Source organism: Rhineura floridana, chromosome 21 (genome assembly GCF_030035675.1).
Source record: "Rhineura floridana isolate rRhiFlo1 chromosome 21, rRhiFlo1.hap2, whole genome shotgun sequence".
Taxonomy (NCBI): Eukaryota; Metazoa; Chordata; class Lepidosauria; order Squamata; family Rhineuridae; genus Rhineura; species Rhineura floridana.
The window spans coordinates 11,081,253-11,103,893 of NC_084500.1; the positions used below are offsets into that span (position 1 = coordinate 11,081,253).

At 43.8% G+C, this 22,641-nt stretch overlaps 1 protein-coding gene and 1 pseudogene across 3 annotated transcripts; both read left to right on the plus strand.

The window, feature by feature from the left end:
- Positions 1–1,357: 1,357 nt before the first annotated feature.
- LYRM9 (LYR motif containing 9) lies at positions 1,358–10,563 on the plus strand. 3 transcript variants are annotated; one of them, XM_061605084.1, is made up of 4 exons: positions 1,358–1,527; positions 5,264–5,402; positions 6,998–7,078; positions 9,556–10,563. In XM_061605084.1, exons 2-4 carry the CDS (start codon positions 5,277–5,279, stop codon positions 9,571–9,573), a joined length of 225 nt encoding a protein of 74 aa, XP_061461068.1. In that variant the 5' UTR covers positions 1,358–1,527; positions 5,264–5,276; the 3' UTR covers positions 9,574–10,563. The 3 variants fall into 3 exon arrangements, with proteins under 3 accessions (XP_061461068.1, XP_061461066.1, XP_061461067.1); XM_061605082.1 differs by having other exon boundaries at positions 1,386–1,527; positions 6,998–7,090; positions 9,556–10,554; XM_061605083.1 differs by lacking the exon at positions 1,358–1,527 and adding an exon at positions 1,715–1,783 and having other exon boundaries at positions 6,998–7,090; positions 9,556–10,554.
- Positions 10,564–14,623: 4,060 nt separating this feature from the next.
- Positions 14,624–14,742, plus strand: LOC133374554 (5S ribosomal RNA; annotated as a pseudogene).
- The last annotated feature ends 7,899 nt before the right edge of the window (positions 14,743–22,641 follow it).

The window sequence follows — 22,641 nt, forward strand, 5'->3', positions numbered from 1 at the left end:
TCCTTCTGTTTTTCCCACCATTATTGTCTTTTCTAGTGAATCATGTCTTCTCATTATGTGTCCAAAGTATGATAACCTCATTTTCATCATTTTAGCTTCTAGTGATAGCTCTGGTTTAATTTGTTCTAACACCCAATTATTGGTCTTTTTTGCAATCCATGGTACACGCAAAGCTCTCGTCCAACACCACAATTCAAATGAGTTGATTTTTCTCTTATCCGCCTTTTTCACTGTCCAACTTTCACATCCATACATAGAGATCGGGAATACCATGGTCTGAATGATCCTGACTTTAGTGTTCAGTGATACATCTTTGCATTTGAGGACCTTTTCTAGTTCTCTCATAGCTGCCCTCCCCAGTCCTAGCTGTCTTCTGATTTCTTGACTATTGTCTCCATTTTGGTTAGTGGCTATGCCAAGGTATTAATAATCCTTGACAAGTTCAATGTCCTCATTGTCAACTTTAAAGTTACTTGAATCTTCTGTTGTCATTACTTGAGTCTTCTTGACATTCAGCTGTAGTCCTGCTTTTGTGCTTTCCTTCTTAACTTTCATCAGCATTCGTTTCAAATCATTATGAGTAGACTGAACAAAATTCAAGAACCCATGTTTTTAAAAGCTTTTTATTTAAAAAAACACCATATTTTTAAAGATTTAATTTAATTCAGTTTAATATGTTTTTAAGGATGTTTTGCTTTAATATATTTTAAAGTCTGCTGGTATGATGTTTTAGACTGTTTTTAGACCTTTTGTTTGCCGCTCTGGGCTCCTACTGGGAGGAAGGGCGGGATATAAATCTAATAAACAAACAAAGTTAGTTGTGTCTATTAACTTCAATGGGCCTACTCTGAGTAGTACTAGTGTTCAATACCACCCATCGTAATAATGTTTCCATACAAAATTAGGCCTGCGAGGGGGAAAAAATATAATAGTAGGTTTTCCACACAAAATAAGACCTGAGTTAGACAGAATGTATAGCAATAACATTATCCATAATAATATATGTTCATCAGAACACTGGCGTTAGGGGTAACATCATGAACTCCCTTCTTGCAGCTATTTGGTGATGGTTCCCATCCTCAAGAAACGGCTGTGAAATCCTGGCTTTCTCCATGGGTGGCTCCTCTGCTCTGGGGCTTTTTAATCTAGGGGTCCAAAACTTTTGGCCCTCCAGATGTTGCTGAACTACAACTCCCATCAGGCTCACCAAGAATGGCCAATGGGATGATGGGAGTTGTAGTCCACCAACGTCCGGAGGGGGAAAGGTTCCCTACACCTCATCCCACTTCCCCACACTGAACTTAGTGGGGGTTTACTTCTGAGTAAACATGTACTACGACAGCGGGAGGATGGTTTTCGCGGAGAACCCGGAAGCTTCGTGTCCAACTCCTTTGATGCGTAACTCTACAGGCTTCTTATCTCTGTGTCTGCCTAGAGCACCGGCGTGGGTGGCACGGGCAAGGCGCCCTGGAAGACCGTGACTGCGCACGCGCCAGGAGGAAGAGGCTAGACTAGCAGTTTTTTTTGGTAAGGGAGCTTGCACAGAGCATGTTTTTATGTCTATCTGTGTGTGCATCTGTGGGCGCTGGAAGCAGAGATGGGGTCCGTTGGAGGCTGTATACTGGGGAAGGGCCATAAGATCGAGAGGGGGATAGAGGAAGCTCGGGCGGGGGTGCAAAGTAAGCAAAGGTACAGTTTGCAGATCCCAAAATGCAAGGGGGGTTGGGAGGGGTCCTACATGGTGCAAAACAGCGGGGGCAGCCCCCGGTTCAGGCAACAAGGGGTGAGTATTGAGTACATTGCTATCCCTCTGTTACTCGAGAGAGCAATCTAGATAAGTGCGCGCCTTCCATTTTACGTCACAACAACCCTGTGAGGTGGGCTAGGCAGAGAGGGTGAGAGCAAGAGCGGGTGTGATGCGGCCCCTGGGTCACCCAGCAGACTTCATGGCCTTGTAGAGATTTGAACTCGGGTCTTGCATGGCCTAGCTTGATGCTTTTGAACCAGTAAGCTATGCTGGATTTGTAGATGGAGGTGGCAAACTCCACACACGTGTGGCTGCAACACCGCTGTCTGTGTGGGATGTCGCGAGCTGGTCCTTTTCTACCGGCGGAGGCTGGTGTTGTTTAACTCCGACCACTGGAAGCCAAATCCGTTTGTTGTGATGCTTCCATTTTAAAAATATTTTATTGCAACATTTTTGAAAAAGTTTTAAAGTGCTTGCGGTGGCTGCCCAAGTGACACAGCCCTGTAGAGGAGAATGATTTGATCCAGTACAATTGACAAATGACTGAGCTTTGCTGGATCCAACCCTAAAGGCCCACAAGCAGGGCATGAACAGTAGGCCCCTCCTCTTGTTTTTCCCCAGCGACTGGAATTCAGAGGTAGCGTACCTCTGAATATGGAGGCTTCATTTAACTGTCACATCCTGTGGTGACTGACAGGTTGCTGCTACTCTGTGAGGCAACATCTGCATCTTACATTTACAGCAGTATACCTTTAATCAGTCATGGATTCCTCCAAGGCATCCTGGGAACTATAGTTTGTTAAGAGAGCTGAGAGGAGACCTATTCTTCTCACAGAGCTACGATTTCCCATCAGCCCCATTAAGTGTGGCCAATAGCCAGGGATGATGGGAGTTATAGTTCAGCAACATCTGGAGCGCCAAAGTTTCCCCACGCCTGCTGGAGTGGTTTAACAATCAGTCCCGCTTCCTAGGGAACTCTGGGAATTGTAGCTGTGTGAGGGGTCTCCTAACAACTCTCAGCACCCTTAACAAACTACAGTTCCCAGGATGCCTTGGGGGAAGCCATGACTGTTTAAAGTGACAGAATAGTGCTTTTAATATATAGTGCAGATGGGGCTTGAATTTGTCTAATCTCCATTTGAAACCAAAGAGAAAATCAAAGGCAAAATGTTCATCTAGGACCAGTCAATATTGTTGTTGTGGCCTTTTTGGCTACTGAGCTGTAGCTTTCTCCCACAGCAGCAGATATCCCTAGAAGCCAATCAGCATGCAAGGGGGGAGTGTTACCTACTGAAAAGAGTCTTCTCAGTGGTTGACTCATCTCGTTTCACTCTGATCGACTCCAATCAGCAGGAAAGGACAAGGAAGCATGTTAGAAGACTCTTCTCAGTGACCAACACACTCTCCTTTCATGCTGATTGGCTTGTAGGATGCTGGAAAGATGGGGACCATGCTGGGATCCTGCTCCCAAAAAAGGATCTAAGACACCCCCCAAGACCCTGCACGACTACACACCTGCAGCTGAGTCTCATTCCTACCCTTGAGGAATTCGTCAGAGAGCAGGATAGGGACAAAACTAGAGTTACTTGGCTCTGCCTGTCATTGACTCTGACGCCACCTGCTGTTGGGCTCCCTGATTTCTGCCCTACCAGTCCCAATGGGCACCGGCCACCACTGTGCATGCCGTACACCCCAGCCTCACAGGTCCCTGGAGGACACATGCTGTCCTCCTGCGCCCCCACCCTTCATAATGATGAGTCATTAATAAAAATGAGCAAAGGTGGGTGGGTGGGGATGCATATTTGTACTTGTGGTTTCATGGTGTGAAAATGTCTAAAACTAGCATGGTAAATTAAACCTCAGCCAGCGCAGACCACGGGAGGCAGATTGTGCATTAAAGTGCATGGGCTTCCAACGCAGAATAAACAACCAGGAACGCAGTGCAGGTGTAAGTAAGCCTGTGGCGTAGGTGTGCTAACTTGTGGCCAACATTCCTCTCCTATGCTTTCCTGATTTGTTTGCTGAGTGACTCTTAAATATAACAAGGCTTTCTTCTAATGTGTTAATTTTAAGATGTGCAACAGATGGCAAAATGAGTGGTAAATTATAAACCTTTGGGTAGTATTTTTTAGATGACAGTGAGTCCTTCCAAGTCGTGGCATGTAAGCGTATTTGCTTTCTGCAGGTGGGAAAGTCAGCAAACGTTGATAGGACTCATAGTTTATGCAGTTTGTTTTCAAATTGCAATTTCAGAATGATTGTTTTCCAGAATTCATAGACTCATAGAATTTTAGAGTTGGAAGGTATTTTGGAGGGTCATCTAGTCCAACAGGCCTAGTCCATCTGTGCCGACAGGCCTATGCAGTTGTTGAAAAGTTACTTGAGTAGCCATTTTGGTTTGTAATGCTTTTAGTGGTACGTATACACACGCATACTTTTTCTTCTTAATTTTTTCACGTACAGCAATACCTCAGCTAACAAATCCTCCAAGAACAAAGCTCCTTTTAACAAAGTCTGTTTGTGGTGTGAGGGACATGGGGGGGCACATGCTGACATAGTCAGAATGTGGCTCCTTGTCTACTGGATTGCGGCTACTGCAGTCAGTCAGTTATGACTTATGGCGTCCCTATGAATCGGCGACCTCCAGTCTGTGGTCCTTGACATATCCAGAAAGGATAACCAGTGGATCTAGTTGAAGCTGATACACTGTGATTTTTAAATGTTTTTTATTTCTTTTTATTAGGAGAAGAAAAGACTAGGGTAATTAAATAGAAAATGGTACGTCAAAAATAAAAAATAAATACATTTGTGAAGGTAATGGATATAATTTATATGTGGGTACTTACTCTCCTGGTATCTCTGATTCCACATCGTAATAAAGATTGACCAATTCTCTATATGTTTGTTTATCTGACCATTTTTTCTCTCTTAAGTAATAAGTGAGTTCAACAAGGTGATAGCATTCCATCTGTATTACACCAGTCTACTGCTTTTTAATGTTTTTATATTGCTGGACACTGCCCTGATATTTTAGGAGAGGGTGGTGTATAGATACTTTTTTTATATAAATGAATAAACATAAGCCCCCCCCCACCTGCTCAATACAGCATTCCTGATGGGTGGCCATCCATCTCTTCAATATTTCCAGCAAAGAAGAGTCCGCCACCTCCCAGGGCTGCCTCTTCCACTGTCAGCTTCCTGGCCATTTCCACACCTTAGGAGCACAAGAAGCTGCCTATGCTGAGTCAGACTCTTGATCCATCTCGCTCAATATTGCCTACTCTGACTGGCAGCAGCCCTGGAGGCTTTTTCAACAGGGGACATTCCTAGCCCTGCCTGGCGATGCCAGAGTTGGTGGTAAATGTATGAATGATTGAATTGCCAGTTGAATGAACCCACTGAATTGTCCATTGCTTCAGTTCAGAGATACAAGTTTTGCTGTTCCGGGGACTTTTGGGGCTGGCTGGCCATGCACGTTTCTGCACTTTATCGTGTTTTCTTTGTTTCTTTGGGGAGTTGATGTTAGGCGATGGGTCCCCTCCCAGGGGCGGAACTAGTGAAGAGGCCTTTGCAGTTGTACCGCTATCTGCTCCGTTGCTGCAAGGAGCTACCGGGAAAGAATGTCCGTGAGCACTACAGGCACACAATCCGGCAGGTACGGAGAGGCTGGCTTGCCTCCAATGTCCTGAGGAAGCCGAACACCAGAAGCTTGCCTTGGACTGAGCCTCGCTTAGTATTACCTACACTGAGTGGCAGCAGCTTTCCAGGGTTTCAGGAAGGGAATGTTTCCAACCCTCTTGTCCTTACCGGAAAACAAAGTAAGAGTTGTATCCAATATTAGCCCTACTCAGAGGAGACCCATTGAAAATAATTGACATATCTTGGGTCCATTAATTTTAGTGGGTCTACTGAGTAAAACTTAGATTGATACAATTCTAAGATTCTAGTCCTCATGCCTTGGGACAAAGGACTGTATCAACTAGAAACGTTGGAAACTGGAAAAAAAATGGGGCAGGGAGAAGCTCTATCTCCGAGATGCTGGAAAGGAGGAAAGTTGGCCTGGGAATTAACTTTAGCAAATCTGAGGCAATGTGTTTCAACATTCCCCCGAAAGTGCAGAAGTTATTTTCAGAGCAATTGAATTTCAAGTTGTGTCATACCAGAATGCGATATAAGCATAACTTGCAATTTTAATAACTCTTTATAGAAAATTATGGCCCTATTTGGAGAAAGATCTTAAAAGAGATGAAGAGGTAGAGTAAGACTCCATTTACTATTATGGCCATTATTAAAATAATGACTCTTCCCAAATTAGCTTCCCCCCCAAAAAAAACCCCTTCCAATTTGAGTTCCCACCAGGGCTGTGGAGTTGGTACGCCAAACCTTCGACTCCGACTCCTCTATTTTTCTACTGTCCGACTCCACCCAAAATTGCTTCCAACTCCACAGCCCTGGAAAGGGCTGTAAATGTCTTTTTAAATTGGAAACTCTCATAGGAGCATTTTTATCGCTGCCTGAATATGCGCTGATCTTGGCATCACAGCATTTGTCTTCATCTGGGTCCTGTGTCATACACTGACACACAAAATGTTTTCCATCTTGAGTTATGGTGAAATGCTCAACTACAGCTGACTTCATGGGAAGCTTCTTTGACATTTTTAATTTATATTTTAAAAAATCTGTCAATCAAAATTTATTCTGAAGCCGGAGTCGGAACACTTCTACTGGCTCCACCCAAAATTGCTTCAGACTCCGACTCCACGACTCCGACTCCACAGCCCTGGTTCCCACTTGACAAGTAAAATTCTGGCAAACAAAAATTATTTCATTTTCATGCAAAAAACATCCAGAATGAGTAAGAAATAAAGAAAACAGTGAGATGAGCCCCCAAAGAAGGGCTCACATGAGCCGAAACATGTCAGACAAACCTAATAATAAAAATTCATCCTTTCCAGCGTTTCTGAAATACTTTGCTCTCTTTTTGTTCACATCGTTGGATGCTTCTTTATTTGTGTATGTGCTACACTGAGGCTACATTTAAAGCAGTTATCATACCACTTTAAATAGTTGTGGCTATTTAAATAGTTGTGGCTACACACCTACCCATCAACCCCAGTATGTTGAACTAAGATTGTTATGTCAAACCTAGGCCACTAATTTAAGCAGGACTTGCTTCTCAGTAAATATCCTCTGGATTGAATAAGCTGTTGCCATTGACTGATCGTATTTTTTTGGCCAATTGTATTGCAGAGCTTCAAAGTCCATGCGGATGAAGACAATCCTGAGCGGATTCAGCAGATCATCAAGAGGGCCATTGAAGACGCTGATTGGGTAATGGAAAAAGTGAGTTCTCCCTACGCCAGGGGTCCCCAGACTGTGGTCCGTGGACCGCCAGTGATCCACAAGCTTCATTCAGGTGGTCCGCAGCATGTCTGGGCTCCTGCTGGGAGGAAGGGCAGCATATAAATCAAATAATAATTAAAATAAATAAATGTCTGTAAAAATACAATTAAAAATCAGACAGCACCTAGCACAGCGCAGAGTATTGCAATTGCTACAACGGGAAAAATCATTAAGTGGTCTCTGAAGACCCTCTGCAATTTTCAGGTGGTCCATGGGGAAAAACGTTTGGGGACCACTGCCCTATGCTCTTCTGGTTCTGAGGGCTGGATCACACAAAGTGCACATAACATTGACAAAAGGCATCCTCGCTCGGAGTTTCTTCTTCAATTACAACCGAAGGCAACATTCAGGATTTTGTTTTATTGATGTAATTTTGGCCAGAGGACTTGGCTAGAACACTTCTAATGTCACAGCTTAGCCCTACAATCAGGGGTGTAGTCGTCCAGGGTCTCGGGGGATCTTAGACCCTTTACTTTTTTGGGAGCAGGGTCCCTATATCTCCATCATCCTACGAGACAATCAGCAAGAAAGGGAAGTTTTGAACCACTGAGAAAGGTCTTCTGACATGCTTCCTTGTCCGTTCCTGCTGATTGGAGCCAATCAAAGTGAAAGGAAGTGAGTCAGCCATTGAGAAGACTCTTCTCAGTAGCTAACACTCTCCCCTTTCATGCTTATTGGCTCCTAGGGATATCTGCTGTTGTGGGAGAAGACATTAACAATGATCTCGTTCTCAACTCAGCAGCAAACAAATGGGGGGGCATGGCTGTGACTAATATGAAGGGACTCTGCACTTCTGAATTTGCCACTATACTACTGCCTATAACCTGTATGGCCCACAAAGGGATAAGGAGCTTGCTCTGTAGGCAGCTGCAACATAAACAGTGCCCCTAATGGAGTGAAGAAGTATCTGCACTCTTCCCCTGCCAAATGATCCCTGGACCATTCTTGACTTCTAGAGCCCTATTCCATCTTAGCCTCATAGCCTTCTCCTGCTGGTGAAGAATTCCAGCACTCCCCAGGGTGGGAAGACTTGTTCAGTCCAAGGGCCACATGCAAAAGTGGGCAGAGGAATGAACAACAACAACAATTATCATTATTGTTAATAATAATAGTAATATTTCATTTGTTAGTTGCTTTATACAAAAATGTCTCAAAGTGACTTCACAACAAAAATAAAATACAGGCAGATGAAAATCAGTTAAAAGCCAAATTAATAAATTAGGTACCATAAAATTCCCAAAATGCTCATCCAACAAAATACAATAATAATATTACCTTTGCACACTAGGCTAGTTTCTACATTCACTGCCACACCCCTCTCTCTGCCCTCCCTCTGCCTTGAATCAGAGTTCAAGGACTCATTCCACCCAGGGACAAACACTCAAGGAGCGTTCAGAGAAGGGCCTGTGAGGGGTGTGGCCTGGGGAGAGTTCTGAGGGCCGGATAGAGAGGGCTGGAGGGCCATATTTGGCCCCCAGGCCTGAGGTTCCCCACCCCCTGCCAGAGCTTGGAAAAGTTACTTTTTTGAACTACAACTCCCATCAGCCCAATCCAGTGGCCATGCTGGCTGGGGCTGATGGGAGTTGTAGTTCAAAAAAGTAACTTTTCTAAGCTCTGTCCCCTGCTCTAACCCAGTATTGCCTGCTCTGAGTGGCAGCAGCTGTCCAGGGTCTTGGGCCATCACCCGTTTACTTGGCCCTTGTAACTGGCAGTGCCCAGGAATTGGACCCGGGGCCTTCTGCGTGGCAAGCAGGTGCTCAGTCTCTGAGCTGCTTCCCCTCTCTCACTTGGTGACCAAGCCAAGCGCTCCAGACGGCCCCTCACCCCACCCTCCAGAGTGGGATATTACAGCATTTCACCTCAGGCAGCAGAAGGGTTTAATTGCTTAGCCCCCATGGGCCTGTTTTCCAGACACTTCTATTCCTGTTCTGCAAGGGTGTGTGTGCACGTGAGTATAAAGTCGGCATGTGATTGTTCCCTAAATTATGAGGGGGGCCTGCAACAAAGACTTGCAGGGTGGAGGGTTCATGCTCAAGATTCCAGCCAGTCATGCCCCTTTCCAGAATACTCCATTCCATACTCCGCTGTCTCCTGCCCTTCTGCAGAATACTCCATTCCACACGCCACTCTCTCCCGCTCTTGCTTTTCACTTTCCTCCTCCAACAGTTAGGTTGCTTTGTGTGCCTGCTGAACATGTTCAGTTCTCATTGGACTGTTCTGGGGGGGAGGGGTTGCCCCTTAATTCCACCCCCCCTAAAGCTTTTTGTACTTCTACAAAGCTTGAGCTTGCAGATTTCCTCCAAGCCTGCTAGTGCGGCGCCATAAAGACCCAGGTTTGGAGGATGAGTTTGCTGTGAGTTGCATACAATTTTGTTCATGTCCTGTTTTTTCCCCCTCCCTTTTAGTATAAGAAGCAAAATTAGGTTGGGAGGCACGAATGGGGAGAAGACAACTCACTTCTTGGACTGATTGGGTTGAGAAGACCAGTTTGGAACTGCGGCCGGGTCACGTGAGGCCAAGGCCTTTTGCCACTGGCACAATGATGCTCCTCTACCTCGACCTCTCTAGGCTGTGCTTTTCAAACTTCTTTGCCTTCATTGATCATCCATGGATGGACAAATGGTACGTTATTGCGAGCAATCAGATTTCAATTTCAGATTTAAATGTGGAACTCCCTTACTGATGGAGTTGAGATTTTTAGCTGAAATTAGGGGAATGTTCAAATCCTGGAAAAGGAGGCATTTGCGATCGCAGCTTCTCAAGTTGTATCGGCAGGACTCTGCTTAAGACTAAGGTTGTGCTGGCTTCACTGCGTCTCCACTTCCATTCTCTGAATGTGGGGACACGCAACACTGGTGAAACTCTGCCCCCTTTTACTCCAAAGCCTGGGAAGTTGCAGCTTGAGCGAGTTTTGCCTTGAAGTCGGCTTCACACAGTCTTCAGAACTGATTGGCCATCAATCCCGTTGCTGCTGCAGGTGTATCCAATGAAAACGTTTCACTGTAGGGTCAGGCAGACACAGTGATTGGCCCAGCCCTTTGCGGTGGACGGTCCTAATCAGCAGCGGGGAAGGGAGACATGTCCAGCTGTGGGCAGAGTAATTTCAAAATGCAGCCAGAGAAAATGGTCTGCAGCCTGAATAAAGAACATCACTTTGTGTTGCCGAAATTCAGATGATTGGGATTGGAGGCCACTATTTAATCTGAAGTCTTTATTCAAACCCAGTGCATTAATAGCCACAATGCTGCTTACAATCAATAAATTAGCTGGAGTTTACATGCTGAAGATTCAAGGATCCATTGCTGGTTTAAATTAAAACCTCCACAGGGTGTATACAAAATAAAGTTATGTGCTGTTTAATCCAGTTTTAAAAAACGCGTGTCCTATTCCATTAGATTGCCTTTTTTTTTTTTGTATCCAAAAAAGCAAGGAATTGTTTCTTTTTATTTTAAAAATTTATACCTCATTTTTACCACATCTGGGCTTCAAAGTGGCTTACAAAAATCTAAAACTTATATGGAAATGTTGATGGATAAAACAGTAGCATGGCATTCATCATGCAAAGGTCTCCTGAAATAAAATCACTTTCACCGGCTGCCTGCAACTGAGCAGGGGTGGTGCCTGCCTGATTTCTAATGGGAGGGGGTTCCATGGACTTTGGCCCACTAAAAGTGCTTCCTCCCAGATGATCCCAGTGACCGACCTGGGACATAACGGGGTACGGTGGTCTTTAAGGTATTCTGGGCCTAAGTTGTTCAGGGCTTTGTATACTAGGACAGGAACCTTGAACCTGGCCTGGGAGAAGATGGGAAACTACTATATTGTTATTTTATTGTTATTGTTATTTTATTAGAATTTATATCCCGCCCTTCCTCCTGAAGGAGCCCAGGGTGACAAGTACATCAACAAAACAATTTAACGACAACAAAAACGTTCTAAAGAGTTGAAAACATTCTAAAAGTAGCTACAGTTAAAAACGTGATCTCACTGCCTGGGTAAACAGACATTTAACATCAACGTCATGTCTTGATGGTAGCTGACATGGTTAGGTGGCATAGTGCATATGTGGGGAACCTGTGGCCCTCCAGATGTTGCTGAACTACAACTCCCATCCACCCCAGCTGCCGTGGCCAATGGCCAGGCAAGATGAGAGTTGCCATTCAACAGCATCTGGAGGGTCAAAGGTTCCCAGACCCTGACACATAAAGCAGCTCGAGCAAGGCATTCAAAAGACCGCTCTCTAGTTTTCCATTCCTTTTGCAACGGACTCAAAATTTGGGGGCGACTTAGTGTGCTTAGTCCTTATTGGGTTATTTTGTGGGATTTGGGGGTTGCTGCTAAGATTTTTTTTAAATAAGTGTGGTTTTTTTGTAATCCTGCAAACCTCAGGATCCCCCCGAGGATGTTCCTCAGTGTCCCTGTTTTGACACCATTTCTGTTGGCACTGACCATCTGGGTTTACTGTTAGGAGGAGTGGTTTTGGGTGAAGGGACATAACTCTATGGTAGAGAACCTGCTTTGCTTGCAGAAGGCGTTCAGTCCCCAGCATCTCTAGGCTGGGCTGGGAAATACTCCTGCCCCAAACCCTGAGAGCTGCTGCCAATCAGTAGCTAGACAGACCACTGGTTTGCCTTGGGATTAGATAGGTTTTTACGCTGCTTTCTACAAAATATTTAGGAGGCCTTACAATCAGTTGCCGCCTACATGATTGTGTGTAGAGGAAGACACCCATTCTTAGAAGAAAAATACGCTCTTAAAATCTTTTATCCCCTTTCCCTCTCAGAATAAAACTTCACCCCCCAAATGGCTTCCAGAAATAGACTTAAGTTCATTCATCACCTGATGCATTTGGAGATTAAAGTTGCCAATTAAAACTTGCAGCCGCTTACTGAATGTCCCCCCTGCCCCCGTCTCCCAAATCCATTGAGCCTTCAGGAGTCTGGAGAGCTCTACATCATCCACCCTGGTAAGGATCAAGAGTGTCCTGCAACGTTCAACAAGAATAAGTCTTGTGTACGTATAGAGGGCAGCACAGCAAGCCATTGGCGCCTTCAGTGTAGCATCTCTCCCAATTTCTGATGGGTTTTTTTCCCTGTATTTCTCCATCTTTGCTGTCTTTTTTTTTTTTTTAAGTTTGCTTCCTTGGCTGGAAGAGCAAACACCAGGATGAGGAGAGGGTGGAATGAGAGCTCTGTGCAGAGCTTGGAAAAGTTACTTTTTTGAACTACAACTCCCATCAGCCCCAGCCAGCATGGCCACTGGATTGGGCTGATGGGAGTTGTAGTTCAAAAAAGTAACTTTTCCAAGCTCTGCTCTGTTGTGACTGACAGGTCCAGCTTGCAAACAGATTTGCCTTTACTTTTTTCCCTGTCCAAAATCTGCTTTAAAGGTGCCTAGTGCAAGAGCCCTGGGGCCTCTTTCGATTGCAATTTGGCAGGTTTTTTTACGCTGGGGCATCGGTCATGTCTGCAATTTTCAGACCAGTTGCCCCTAAGGGGACATTTAAGTGATACCCTTTTTACCCACCCTAAATCTGCAATTGTTAAGGGTGCTGAGATTTGTTGGAAGACCGCCTATTCCCCTCACAGAGCTACTGTTCCCAAATTTCCTTGGGAAGAGGGATGGGTTGTAGGAATTGTAGCTCTGTGAGAGGAATAGGGGTTGCCTAAGAATTTAGCACTTTTAACAAATAACAGTTCCCAGGATTCTTTGGGGGGAAGCTATTACTGTTTAAAATGATACCATAGTGCTTTAAATGTGCGATGCGGATGTGGCCCTAATCATCAGCCCAGGCTGGATTCTTCTACATCCTTACCTGGGAGTAAGGCCTATTGAACTCGTTGGACTTGTCTTCAGAGTAGACATGGGCTTAGAGAAGGTCGCAGGTAGCTGATGGCCAGTATATCATTTAATATGCACAACAACATGATAATAATACAAAATCATAGTCCCAGTAAAACTGATGTTATAAAGGATGACAAACTAAGAACTAAAACTCATAATCAGAGAGATATAAGAACATTTGGAATTTTTTAAAGAAAAATACTTAACGAGGGCCTGGATATAGCCTCATGAGGGGATAGACCAGCGGTAGCCACCATGGCAGTGGTGGCTCCATGTCAGTGAGGCAGTGGAATCCGCTCCAGGTTTAGAAAAGATAACAATGCTGGGGAAAACAGAAGGGAGTAGAAGAAGAGGAAGGCCAAACAAGAGATGCCTCGATTCCACAAAGGAAGCCACAGACCTGAACTTACAAGATCTGAACAGGGTGGTTTATAACAGATGCTATTGGAGGTTGCTGATTCATAGGGTCGCCATAAGTCATAATCGACGTGAAGGCACATAACAACAACAATTTCCATCTTCATGTGATTTACAGGGGCACCATCTATTGTCCAAAGGAACTCTGCTATTATACGTGAATGGTCAGCTGACTGTAATAAATTAGTTGCTGCTACAATTTCACACATGTTTTGTAGATATTCTATAAAGCAAGAATTCTTTATAGCAGAGTACAGACTCAATACAATGCCTGATGGGAATGAATCCAGGGGTCCTAATTGCAATAACGACATTGTACATATTGAAGAATGAGTTGTCATCTGTGTCGAGGCAATGCCTCTGGGCATCAGTTGCACCCCAATAATCCTGTGGATTTGCCCTGCCCCCTCCATTGTCCCTGTTTAATTTAATTAAGCAGCTTAGGTACGATTTGTCTCGTTCTGCCTACCCAAGGGGAAATGTGCAGGCTAGATTAAAACTCAGCATGTGTAGATTCATTGAGCTCAATGGAAAGCTTGTTGATCATCAGGTTTCAAACCCTGACACCCTTGATGCTCGTAGCACGCAAAGGGGAGATTGCATGAGGTCATGGGCAAGGTCATGGTGGCATCTTGAACAGGAGCAGGAGGCTCCAACATTTGTGGAAATTCCCTCTTTCACAGAATCATAGGATTGTAGAGTTGGAAGGGGCCTATAAGGCCATCAAGTCCAACCCCCTGCTCAATGCAGGAATCCAAATCAAAGCATTCCTGACAGGTGGCTGTCCAGGTGCCTCTTGAATGCCTCCAGTGTCGGAGAGCCCACTACCTCTCTAGGTCATTGGTTCCATTGTCATATGGCTCTAACAGGAAGTTTTTCCTCATATTCAGTCAAACTCTGGCTTCCTGCAACTTGAGCCCATTATTCTGTGTCCTGCACTCTGGGACGATCGAGAAGAGATCCCGGCCCTCCTCTGTGTGACAACCTTTCAAGTACTTGAAGAGTGCTATCATATCTATCTTCAAACATAGGTCACTTAGCCACCTGAAGAGCTTGGACATGACAACTCAGGAGAAACAGAGTTTTGAAATACAGACTTTGAAATCTCGGTTTTGAACTACATTTGGATGCGTTGTGAAGTCATTGGTGCATGAATGAGGGAACCCACTAAAAAGGGGGTAAAAACGCAAATTATGGGATTGCTGTCTGAATTAGAACGGCCATACTACCCTGATCACGCCCAATCTGATCCGATCTCAGAAGCTATGCATGGTCAGGCCTGGCTAGTACTTGGATGGGAGACCGCCTGGGAATACCGGGTGCTGTAGGCTTAGAGGAAGGCAATAGTAAACCACCTCTGAATATCTCTTACCATGAAAACCCTATGAATATATCCAAAAAAAAGATTCATAGGGTCGCCATAAGTCGTAATCAGCTTGAAGGCATATAACAGCAACAACAATCTGAATTAGAGCCACCAACAAGCCAGTGTTGGATTCCACATCACTGGGCCAGTCATGAAGCCCACTCATCTGGCTGTTCTACCGCGTTGGCAGCTGATGTGCGGCCAAATTCTCCATGCCACTTGGTAAACTGAGTTTCTGCTATCCTTTGTGGGTTTTCAAAGCCATCACTCCCCTCCTAACAGCGAATGCAGGTGGAGAGTGCCTAAAGCTGTCTAGGAGAAACCTGAAGTTTGCATATAATTTAAATAGGCTGAAAACAAAGAAAAAACAGTTCCATGAAGACTGAGCGTACTCAGTAGCTGTGGAATGCTGTGTGTCAGATGGGAAAAGGAAAATGTTGTAGAATAGAGTATCCTTGGAGGACAACTTGACTGGCCAGCTAGAAAGATCATCAGAAACACGCCTGTTTAGAATATGGGGATATACTGCTGTGACAAGTTGGAGGCTCTCTTTTTTACTATGAACCTGCAATAAATAAGCAAATAACAGCGATAATATTGGTTCACATAGCATTAAAACTAGGGACACAGCTGTTTAGACCAGCATTTCCTTGATTTCCTGACTTGAATCTCTGGCTTTCACTGTGATAGTGTTTTAATGGGCTTGTTTATTGCATATGTTATGTATTATGGATGGTTTAATGCAGTTGTGATTTGATGATGGGCAGCCGTGTTTTTATAATTGGTTCTATTCTTGTTGTTTTGGTTTTGGCTTTTATTTGCGAGCCTCCTTGGTATTTCTGCTTGAAACGAAAGCCAGTATAAATGATATTACTTATTTAACAAAATGTATTTAACAAAATTTATATGCCGCTTGATTGTTAAAAAAAAACCCTCTGTGCTATCTGAAACAAGAAACATTAAAATTATCAATAAAACAGTTAAAAACAAGTAATTAAAACCACTAAAAAGACAATTAAAATGACAGTAAATTAAAAAGACATTAAAACACGTCATTGTCTATGTGTCTAGATAGGCTTGCCTAAACAGAAATGTTTTAAGCAGGCGCCAAAAAGAGTACAGCCAAGACACCTGTCCGACGTCAGGAGGCAGGGAGTTCCAAAGCTGGCGCACTAAAATACTGATTTCTTATAAGTGCAGGAGATGAGTATTATGTGGCACCTGGAACAGTGCCAGTTCTGCAGACCAAAGCATCTGACTGGGTACATATGGGGTAAAGAGATCCCACAAGTAAACTGGTCCCAATCTGTTAAGGGCTTTATATACTGATAGCAACTACTAGTACTACTAGTAGTGGTGGTGGTGGTTAATAAATAAGTATGCAAGAGTATACTTACTATTATTTGAAAGAATTAGGGACTAGAAGGAGGCTAGCTCTGAATAGAGTTTTGGCCCGTCTCTCAGCAGATATTCTGACAAAGGAATCCTTGCTGTCCGCCCCCAAAGAATCCAGATGGACTAACTGGGGATCATCTCTATCATCTCTAATCATCAACTGGATTGCTTGCAAAGGGAAATTAAAAGTGACTTAAAGAGCCCTCGGCAGGGCTTGGAGACTAAGGGATCTTCCATACTGGCAAAATGAAACTCCAAAGTTGCAAGATGTTTTGAGCATAAAATACTGGAACCAGCAACAAAACTGATTTCTTGTCTGCCACACGTTATTTTACTAAGCCTTTGGAGTGCTGCGCCCTCTGCCAACCTGGGGATTTCCCAAGCCATCTTTCCACATTACACACACTAGCAATTTTCTTGCATTGACTGCTTCCCTCTTTTATAGAGTTTTATAGATTTTTCATTAAGGATGCATGAATCTATTAGTTTTGGTTTCTCTCCATTTCACATTTTCTAGTCTTAAGTTCAGTTCTCCACTTTTTAACACCAGCTTGCGATTTTTAGATATGTACAGTGCTTTTTTTGATTCTCATACCTTGATAAAAGTACCAAGGGTGCCAGCTGGCATGGGCAGGAAAAAAAAGAGAGACTGGTATAGAGAGCCAGTGTGGCGTAGCAGTTATAGTGCTAGACTACAATCTGGGAGACCAGGGTTCGAATCCCTACACAGCCGTGAAGCTCACTGGGTGGCCTTGGGCCAGTCACTGCCTCTCAGCCTCAGAGGAAGGCAATGGTAAACCCTCTCTGAATACCGCTTACCATGAAAACTCAATTCATAGGGTCGCCATAAGTCGGGATCGACTTGAAGGCAGTCCATTTCCATTTTTTCCATGAGTATTATGTGGCACCTGTAACAGTGCCAGTTCTGCAGAGCAGTCGAATGGGCACCTATAGATAAGGCAATCCCGCAAGCAAACTGGTCCCAATCTGTTAAGGGCTTTATATACCGAGAGTAACAACAACAAATACTGTCACAAAAAAATTCATCAGCATCTTAGTGTGAATTTCTCCAAATATATATGCTTGCATGCAGTTTGGCTTAACGCACACATTTCTGCAAAGCAATTTCCCCTAATATAATGCATTTCTGTAGGTTATTTTCCCCAATATACTGCACCTGTATGCACCCTTTTTTTCTAGTATATGCATTTTTATAACATTACTCGGTTGGAGAATTGCATTGCACAATTCAGAGAAGTGCAGATTTCAAAGGATGGCTGTTTCAGTTCATTTATGTCATTCCGGAAAGTGTGAATCAGGTAGGTTTACCTTTAGAAGCGAACTGAATTGAATTGCTCCACCATCTTTACCTGGGAGTAAACGCCACTGAACTCAGTACGAATGCCCACTGAGCAGAGGTGCACGGGGTTGCACTGTAAGGAGAGCACAGGGGAAGACAGACAGATCTGGCTGTTGGGGTACAAGGTATGGCATACTTTTCCAGTTCGAGCCCAATTGTAATGACAGTGGATGGTGCTTTCTGCTGGTTGGCTGATGGGAGGCAGAAATTCCATTTGCATTTTTTTCACCTCCGGCATCTTGGGTAAAACGGGGTGGGGGGGACACTTAACGATGAAAAAAGAAGCCCGTGTTATTTCAAAGTGCAAGGAAGAGTGGAAAAATCGGTGTGTCCATGTTTTTTGGAGCTGATATTTTGGTCTGTGTTGATGAGATGCCAGCTCACGGGAGCTTTTGATGACTCAGGTGCACATCAGTTAACGCCGTTTCATTAAAAAGCTTGTGCGATGGACAGGAAGATTAAAAAAAAATGTAACCCAATAATAAGAAAGCTGAAAGGCTGGCTGATAAATACCGAAAAAGACCCGTAAACGATGGAGGCCTCTGTTGTGTGCAGGTGGAACAGGCTGTTTTGTGGCTAATGCTGCCCAACAGCCTGTTGCAGAGGCAAAAGGGTCACACGGTGGATACGTGTCGCAGAATGTTCTTTTTTTGAATTTGCCTGCGAATGACAACCCTTTGACACCTGTGCCAGCAGTTCTAGCCAATTGACTCTGAGCAGGCAAATTAGGCAGGAGCGGTGGAGGCCCAACGGCTGATGTCACCAAAGGCCAATGGTTTTGAGTGGGGCTAGGGGTAATTCAGTTTGGTTCATATTTTAATACGAAACTCCCTCATTCACACGTCCTGAAACAACGCACAAACCAAAACACACCTATCCTTCCAAGTCAGCAATCCTCCCCCCAAATAGCGTGTATGAAAATGTGTATATGAGGGGCAAGTGTGCATAAAAATGCACGTGGTGTTGAAAATGGCATACAAAATGCATTACATGCTAGAAAACTGCGTACAAAAATGTTGGTTTGTAGGAGCAGCAGGGCCGGCCCTAGCACCAATGTTACTTTCACTTTTGAGTGGAACAGCAGAACTTGGGAAAGTTACTTTTTTAAACTATAACTCCCATCAGCCCAATCTAGTGGCCATGCTGGCTGGGGCGGATGGGAGTTGTAGTTTTAAAAAGTAACTTTTCCAAGCTCTGTGGAAGAGCCACGTTGTGAAACTTTTGACAAGTGATCAGTGCCGGATTTAGGCATAAGCTAAACAAGTTACAGCTTAGGGCCTCACAATCCGCAGGGGCCTCAAAAAAATTCAGAATTTTTGGGGGGGGCTTTTAAAATTTTATGTGTACTGAATATATATATATATATATATATCTGGTGTAATTTTTTAACAAAGGGCCTCCAAGCTTTATATAGCTTAGGGCCTCACCAAGTCTAAATCCGGGACTGCAAGTGATGCTCAAGGCGTGCCAGATGGCCGCTGAGTTGTAGGTCAGCGTGTGCTAGCGAAACTCTGGAAATTCCTCCCAGATATCCACCCAGAAGGCAATTAACCTTTTTAAGGAGAAGGTGACTCCTCCTGGGTCAGATGAGCTACTTTTCCATCAGGCAATGTTTTGATTTGTAATTTTTATATAACATTACATCTGTGGCTTGGAACTGGAAGGCTCTTCAGAATCATGACTCCCCCCCCCTCCAGAACACAAATAACCACATGAGATGAGCCTACTGGATCAGGCCAATTGGCCAGAAGAGGAGTCCAGCATCTTCTTTCTCCCAGTGGCCAACCAGATGCCTATGGGAAGCCCAACAGCAGGGCCTGAGTGCAACAGCATTCTCCCCAGCTGTGATTCCCAGCAACTGGTATTCAGAGATGCACTGCCTTGCATAGTGAAGGTAGAACATGACCATCATGACTAGGAGCCACTGATAGCCTTGCCCTCCATGAATCTTTTAAAGCCCTCCAAGTTGGTGGCCATCACGGCCTCTTGTATGAGTGAATTCCACAATTTAACTATGCAGTGTGTGAAGACGTCTTTTCTTTCGTCTGTCCTGAATCTTCCAACATTCAGCTTCATTTGATGTCCACAAGTTCTAGTGTTAAGAGAGAGGGAGAAAAACTTCTCTCTATCCACTTTCTCTATGCCATGCATATTTTATCCACCTCTATCATATCTCCTCTTACTTGCCTTTTCTCTAAACTAAAAAGCCCCAAATGCTGCAACCTGTCCTCATAGGGGAGTCACTTCAGCCCCTTGATCATTGTGGCTGCCAGTTTCTGAGCCTTTTCTAACTCTACAATATACAGTATCTTTTTTGAGGCGAGGCAAACAGAACCGTACACAGTATTCCAAGTGCAGTCACACCACAGATTTGTATGACGGCACTATGATATTGGTAGTTTTATTTTCAACAATATTGGCAGTTTAATTTTCAAGGAATTTACCTTTTTATGGCTGCCGCACACTGGGTCAAATCTTAATTGAGCTATCCACTACAACCCCGAGGTCTTGTTCCTGGTCAGTCACTGTTGCTTCAGACTCCATGAGCATATATATGAAATTAAGATTTTTTTGCCCATATCATTCATAACTTTACACTTGTTTTGATTTGATTTTAATATTTCTACCCCGCCTTTCGGCCAAAAGGCCGTCAAGGTGGCTGACAAAAGAGCACCAATATAAAGACAAACCAATAAAACATCAATAATACATCAATAGAACATCAGTAATGTATCAATAAAACATAAAAAACAATACAATTTGCAATACGTTTCAAGGTTGTCACAAACTACCTCCCCCCTCACTTTGGCAAAATAGGTATTATAGACATTGGGCTACTTTGCATGACTCTCTCAGTCATGTTTGCATCGAATTGCATTTCCCATTTTTAGTACCCATTCACTCAGTTTGGAGACATCCTTCTGGAGCTCGTCACAATCCCTTTTTGTTTTAAGCAGCCTGAACAATTTGGCTACCTCACTGCCCATCTCTGTCTCTATTTTTATTATTAGTAGTATTATTATTATTAGTATTATTATTTATTAAATTCCTATACCGACCCATAGCCGAAGCTCTCTGTACGGTTTACAACATAAAAATCAATATACAATATAAAATATACAATTCATATTTGGTACAATTAAAAGGAAAAACAATACATCACATTTTAAATAAACATAAGTAAACAATAAATCTCAACAATATACATAACATAATAACAGAATAAAACAAACAAACCAAACAGCAATAACAATATCTACAACATATTCTCCAATGTCCCATTGTGCTTCTCCCCACCTAACCCCATCTTCCATAACCAATAGCACTATAAACATTTCTTCCATTGTCTTCTTTCTCTATATCATTTATGAACAAGCACAGGTCCCAATACCAGTCCCTGGGGGACTCCACTTTCTACGTCCTTCTCTTGGGATAACTGTCAATTTATTCCTACTCTCTGCTTCTTGCTACATAACCAATTCCTGACCCACAAGAGTGCCTCTTCTCCTATTCCATGACTACGAAGCTTACTCAGGAGTCTTTGGCGAAGCATTTTGTCAAAAGCTTTGGATCTCCTCTATCTGTATGTTCTCAAAGAACTCTAATAGGTTAATGAGACAAGATTTACCCTTGGAGAAACCATGCTAGTTCTGCTTCAGCAAGACTTATTCTTCTATATGCTCGGTAATTTATCTTTAACAATACTTTCCAGCAGTTTCCCCAGATCAGCCATTAAGCTAACTGGTCTGTAATTTCCAGGATCTGCCCTGGACCACTTTTTTAAAAATTGGTGTTACATTGGCCACTTTCCAGTCAGTTACATATTTTTGTTAGAAGATCAGCAATTCCACATTTGAGTTCTTTAAGAACTCTTGGGTGGATGCCACGCAAACCCGAAAATGTGTCAGCTCTATTTTGTCTATAAGGCCTAGAAGTTCATATCTCGTCACCAATATTTGCCTCGGACTCCCGTCCTGTGAAAGTTAGTTCAGGCACAGGAGTTCCCTATATCTGCTGCTGTAAAAGCAGATGCAAAGAATTCATTCAGCTTCTCTTTCACCTCCTTATCCTCCTTCAGCACACCTTTGACTCTCTCATCATCCAATGGTCTGGAAGGAACAAAGCAGTGAAACACGGCATGGGAGGAGACAGAGAGACTCACAGAGGAGGTAGAGGAACAGCAAGAGGCATGGGGAGGGAATGGAATTAAGCAGATATTCACCCACCCCAGCCTACAGCCTGTCTCTTGCCCCACAGTGTGGTGCTTCCTCTTACTCCGACGCAGTCTGGTCCTGCTGGGAAGGCTGTTGCTGAGGCCTCCGCTCTATCGTTTGGTCCAGAGGGGCCCTTCTCTCCTGCCTCCTCCTTCTCTGTGGTGGCAGGAGTGGTAGCAAATTGGTGGCGAATATTCAGCAGCTCTGCATCCTATCACTAGTGCAGGTGTGCTTACTGAATGAAGGGGGGATTGTTCAAGTAGAGTGTGTGTGTGTGAGTGTGAGTGATGGGGGGCTGCAAGGGATCGTAGCTGTGTGCTGGTATTACTGCAAAGGGCATGGCATGACTCATGAAGGGACCCTACACTTCTAAATTTGCCACCACACTACCGCAGATAAGTCCCATTTCCCCAAGGCCCCTTGCTTTGTTAATTAAAAGCTTACTTCTGGAAGCTTCCGCTACTTTTATTGCTTCTTGTTGACCATAACTGTGAGATTTATCTTGAACAACATATTAGCCCTTCATGTCAGTTTCTATTCCTGCAGGCGATGGGAGGTATTTACCTCTATTTATGTATTTATCTTGTAGCTAGTGACCGGTGAGTGTGTCAATTTTGGTCTCTTCTCATTTTTCCATTCCTAAATTCAGCTCTCCACATTCCCACATCAGTTTGCAATTTTTTTTCGAAGTCCTCATCAACATTCATCAACATCTTAGTGTAAATGTCTCCTGACAGATGTATTTTTACATGCAGTTTTCCCCAAATAGATTCCTTTTTTACAAAGCCATTTCCCCTAATACCATGCATTTTTTGTGTTATTTTCATTGTCCTCATTATGTGCATTTCTGTATACATTACTTGGCTGGAGAACTACACTGCAACATTCGGAGAAG